General features: G+C 71.1%; 1 protein-coding gene across 1 annotated transcript in view; it reads right to left on the bottom strand.

Annotated features, from left to right (window-relative positions):
- Nucleotides 1-2,738, bottom strand: part of GIT1 (GIT ArfGAP 1) — an 11,292-nt gene that overhangs the window by 3,714 nt on the left and 4,840 nt on the right. Inside the window, exons 2-12 of the mRNA XM_021416109.1 lie at nt 2,539-2,672; nt 2,346-2,458; nt 2,171-2,276; nt 2,011-2,097; nt 1,797-1,927; nt 1,611-1,705; nt 1,494-1,536; nt 1,235-1,261; nt 910-958; nt 722-794; nt 6-134 (exon numbers count right to left, since the gene is read on the bottom strand). Of these exons, the coding sequence (XP_021271784.1) occupies nt 6-134; nt 722-794; nt 910-958; nt 1,235-1,261; nt 1,494-1,536; nt 1,611-1,705; nt 1,797-1,927; nt 2,011-2,097; nt 2,171-2,276; nt 2,346-2,458; nt 2,539-2,672 (987 nt within the window). The remainder of the gene's footprint in view (nt 1-5; nt 135-721; nt 795-909; nt 959-1,234; nt 1,262-1,493; nt 1,537-1,610; nt 1,706-1,796; nt 1,928-2,010; nt 2,098-2,170; nt 2,277-2,345; nt 2,459-2,538; nt 2,673-2,738) is intronic.

The raw sequence follows: 2,738 nt of genomic DNA on the forward strand, positions 1-2,738 counted from the left end.
GTGTGGGGAGGGGTCTGAGCGGTGCACTGGGCTCACCTGGTTGCGGGTGGCCGAGTACTCGGGGTTGACGGGGAGGAAGGGGACGGCGCTGCGCTCGGTCACCAGCGTGCTGTGGTTCTGCGTCGTCAGCCACACTGAGGGCGGGGGGAAAGTCAGGGGGGCACCCACCCCTGTGGGTTGGGGTCCGGGGGTGCCGTCACCCCCCCAGCAGGCTGCGGGGCCGGCAGGACGCAGGCGCAGGCACGGGGCCAGCGTGCAGGGCTGGGAGCAGCGCCCAGGAGGGCCGCAGGGAATGACCTCCCCCAGCCCCGCTATCTGCCCTGGGGGGGCCCTCTGCGCAGTGGTGACCCCCGGGCCCCTTCCGGGTGCCCCTAGCTGAGAGGAGGTGAAGCTCAGTGTGCCCATTCCTACCCATCCGCCATGGAAAAGGGCTGCCCCCCTCCGCCCCGACCCGAGGACGGGGGGGTACCCACAAGGCTCAGCCCCAGCCCCGGGGGGGTCCCAGCACCCACCTCTGGCGCCCGGCACCCCGATCCGGCACCGCAACCCCTCACCGAAGGAAACGGCCCCCGGCCCCGGCCCGAGGAATGAGGAAGGAGGGGCCTGCGGTGCGGATCGGATCAGGGGGGAGCGCCGGGCTCTGCTCCTCCCCGCGCCGGGACGGCCGCCAGCACCCAGCCGGGGGGGGGGACACCCTGCAGCCACCCCCCGCCCCGCTCACCCGCGTCGTTCTCGCGCCGGTCCACCTCATCGTACACGTCCATGGCCAGCTCCTCAAACAGCCGGTTGCTGAGCTGCAGCGGGAGGGGGGCAAGCATCAAGCTGGGGGCAGTGGGGGGGGGGAGGGAAGGTGGGGGGAACGCAAAGTGCTGAGCCCCCCACCCCACCTCCTCCCAGCCCCACGCTCACCGCTTGCAGCTTCTTCTTGGCCGCCTTGGCCAGCTCGGACAGGTCCAGGCTGCGGGGTGCACGGGGCAGGGAGGGGGGGGACACAAAGCGGGGGTTATTCCCGTTCTGCCCCCACCAAAAACACTCCCCGGATGCGCCCCGCGTGCCCCAGGCTCAGGGGCTGTGGCAGGCACGGGGCTGGGGTGGCATGGGGCGAGTGAGACCCCCCTCACCCTTCTCCCCCCCCCACTCCCGGCTGCCCCCCAGCGCGCTGTGCTGAGCGCCCAGAGCCCATCCCGGCGGCACGGGGGGGGGGTCCCCGGTGCGAGCGCCGAGCGGACAATACCTCTGTGCCATGCACTTGGGGCGCACCCTGCGCTCCGGAGGCGGCAGCGGAGGGAAGAACAGGATAAAGGAGGACGTTAAACGCGTGCGCGTGGCCCCCCCGGCACACACACACACACACACACACACAGCCCCCCCCCCCCAACTCCAGGTGATGCTCCAGTGGTGGTCACAGGCGCGGGGTCCCCGCCTCGGCCCAGTGGAGATGCCGGGGGGGTACAGCGGCAGCAGCGGCGCGGCCGCGAGCACCGGGCACTCACCTGTCTGCCATCTGCGGGATGATGTAGTGCCCGTTCTTGTGGTCTGCATGAAGATAAGGGGCGGTGAGAGCGGCTCCCCCTGACCCCCCCATACCGTGCGATGGGCGCAGCACTCACCCGGCTTCCTGCCGCACAGGTAGAAGGCCAGCCGGTCGGTCAGCTCGTACTGGCATTCCACCAGCCGCTCCGCCAGCTCGTGCTGGGCCGCCTGCCTGCGAGGCACAGCCGGGGTGACACCAACCCCGAGCTGCCCGTGTCCCCCCCGCCATCCCAACACAACCCCCCCGACCCCAATGCTCTCACCTGGCGTAGTCGATGGGCGTCCTCCCGTTGACATCGGGCGCACCGGGGTCAGCGCCGTACACCACCAGCAGCTCTGCCTGCAGGATCTGCCCGGCCTTGGCGGCCACGTGCAGCGGCGTGGTGCCCTTCTCCTGCGGGCACAGCTCTGTGTCAGCCCCGTGGTGACAACACCGTGACCCCCCCCACGGGCTGCCTGTCCCCCCCCAGCGCTCACCGGGTGGAAGAAGTTGGCCTGAGCCCCCAGCGAGAGCAGCCGCAGGCACGTCTCCAGGTTGCCTGTCCGCACGCTGGAGTGCAATTGCTGCAGGGGAAGAGGCAGCAGTCAGCGCCAGGCTGGCACCGAAGGGGGGGTCCCCGCCGTGCCGTGCCCCCACCTTGCTGAGGTCCTTGGCGGTGACGCCGTCGTCGTCCCGGCACGGCAGCTTGTGCACGAAGGCCAGCATCTGGTACTTGGCGCGGATGAACTCCGACTTGGTGGGGCTGGCGGACACAGGGTGAGCGGGGGGCACCCAGCACAGCCCCCTCCCCCCCCCCACGGTGCACACTTACTGCACTTTGTCCTGGGGGTTCGCCTTCCTGCGCCCGCTCTGCACCTGCGCCGGGTCCAGCAGCGAGTGCTCCCAAATGGAGTTGGCCCCATTGCTGGCCAAGGTGTGCACCATCTGCGGCGGGAGGAGCACGGTGAGCAGCAGGACACCCCCGCACACCCCCCTGTCCCCCCCCCCTCCCCAGGTGCACCCACCTGCAGCAGCGTGGCGGGCCAGGGGCTGTGCCGCAGGTGCTTGACGATGGAGATGTGGCGGCCCAGGCTGCGGTGCACGCTGCAGCACTCGTCGCAGATGAGCACGCCGCGGTTGATGGAGGCCCAGCCCGGGTCTGCAGGGGGCGTGGGGCGTTATGGGGGGGAGGGGGCCTCCATCCATCACCCGAAATGGGGTTGGG

The sequence above is a fragment of the Numida meleagris genome, chromosome 18 (genome assembly GCF_002078875.1).
Source record: "Numida meleagris isolate 19003 breed g44 Domestic line chromosome 18, NumMel1.0, whole genome shotgun sequence".
Lineage (NCBI taxonomy): Eukaryota > Metazoa > Chordata > Aves > Galliformes > Numididae > Numida > Numida meleagris.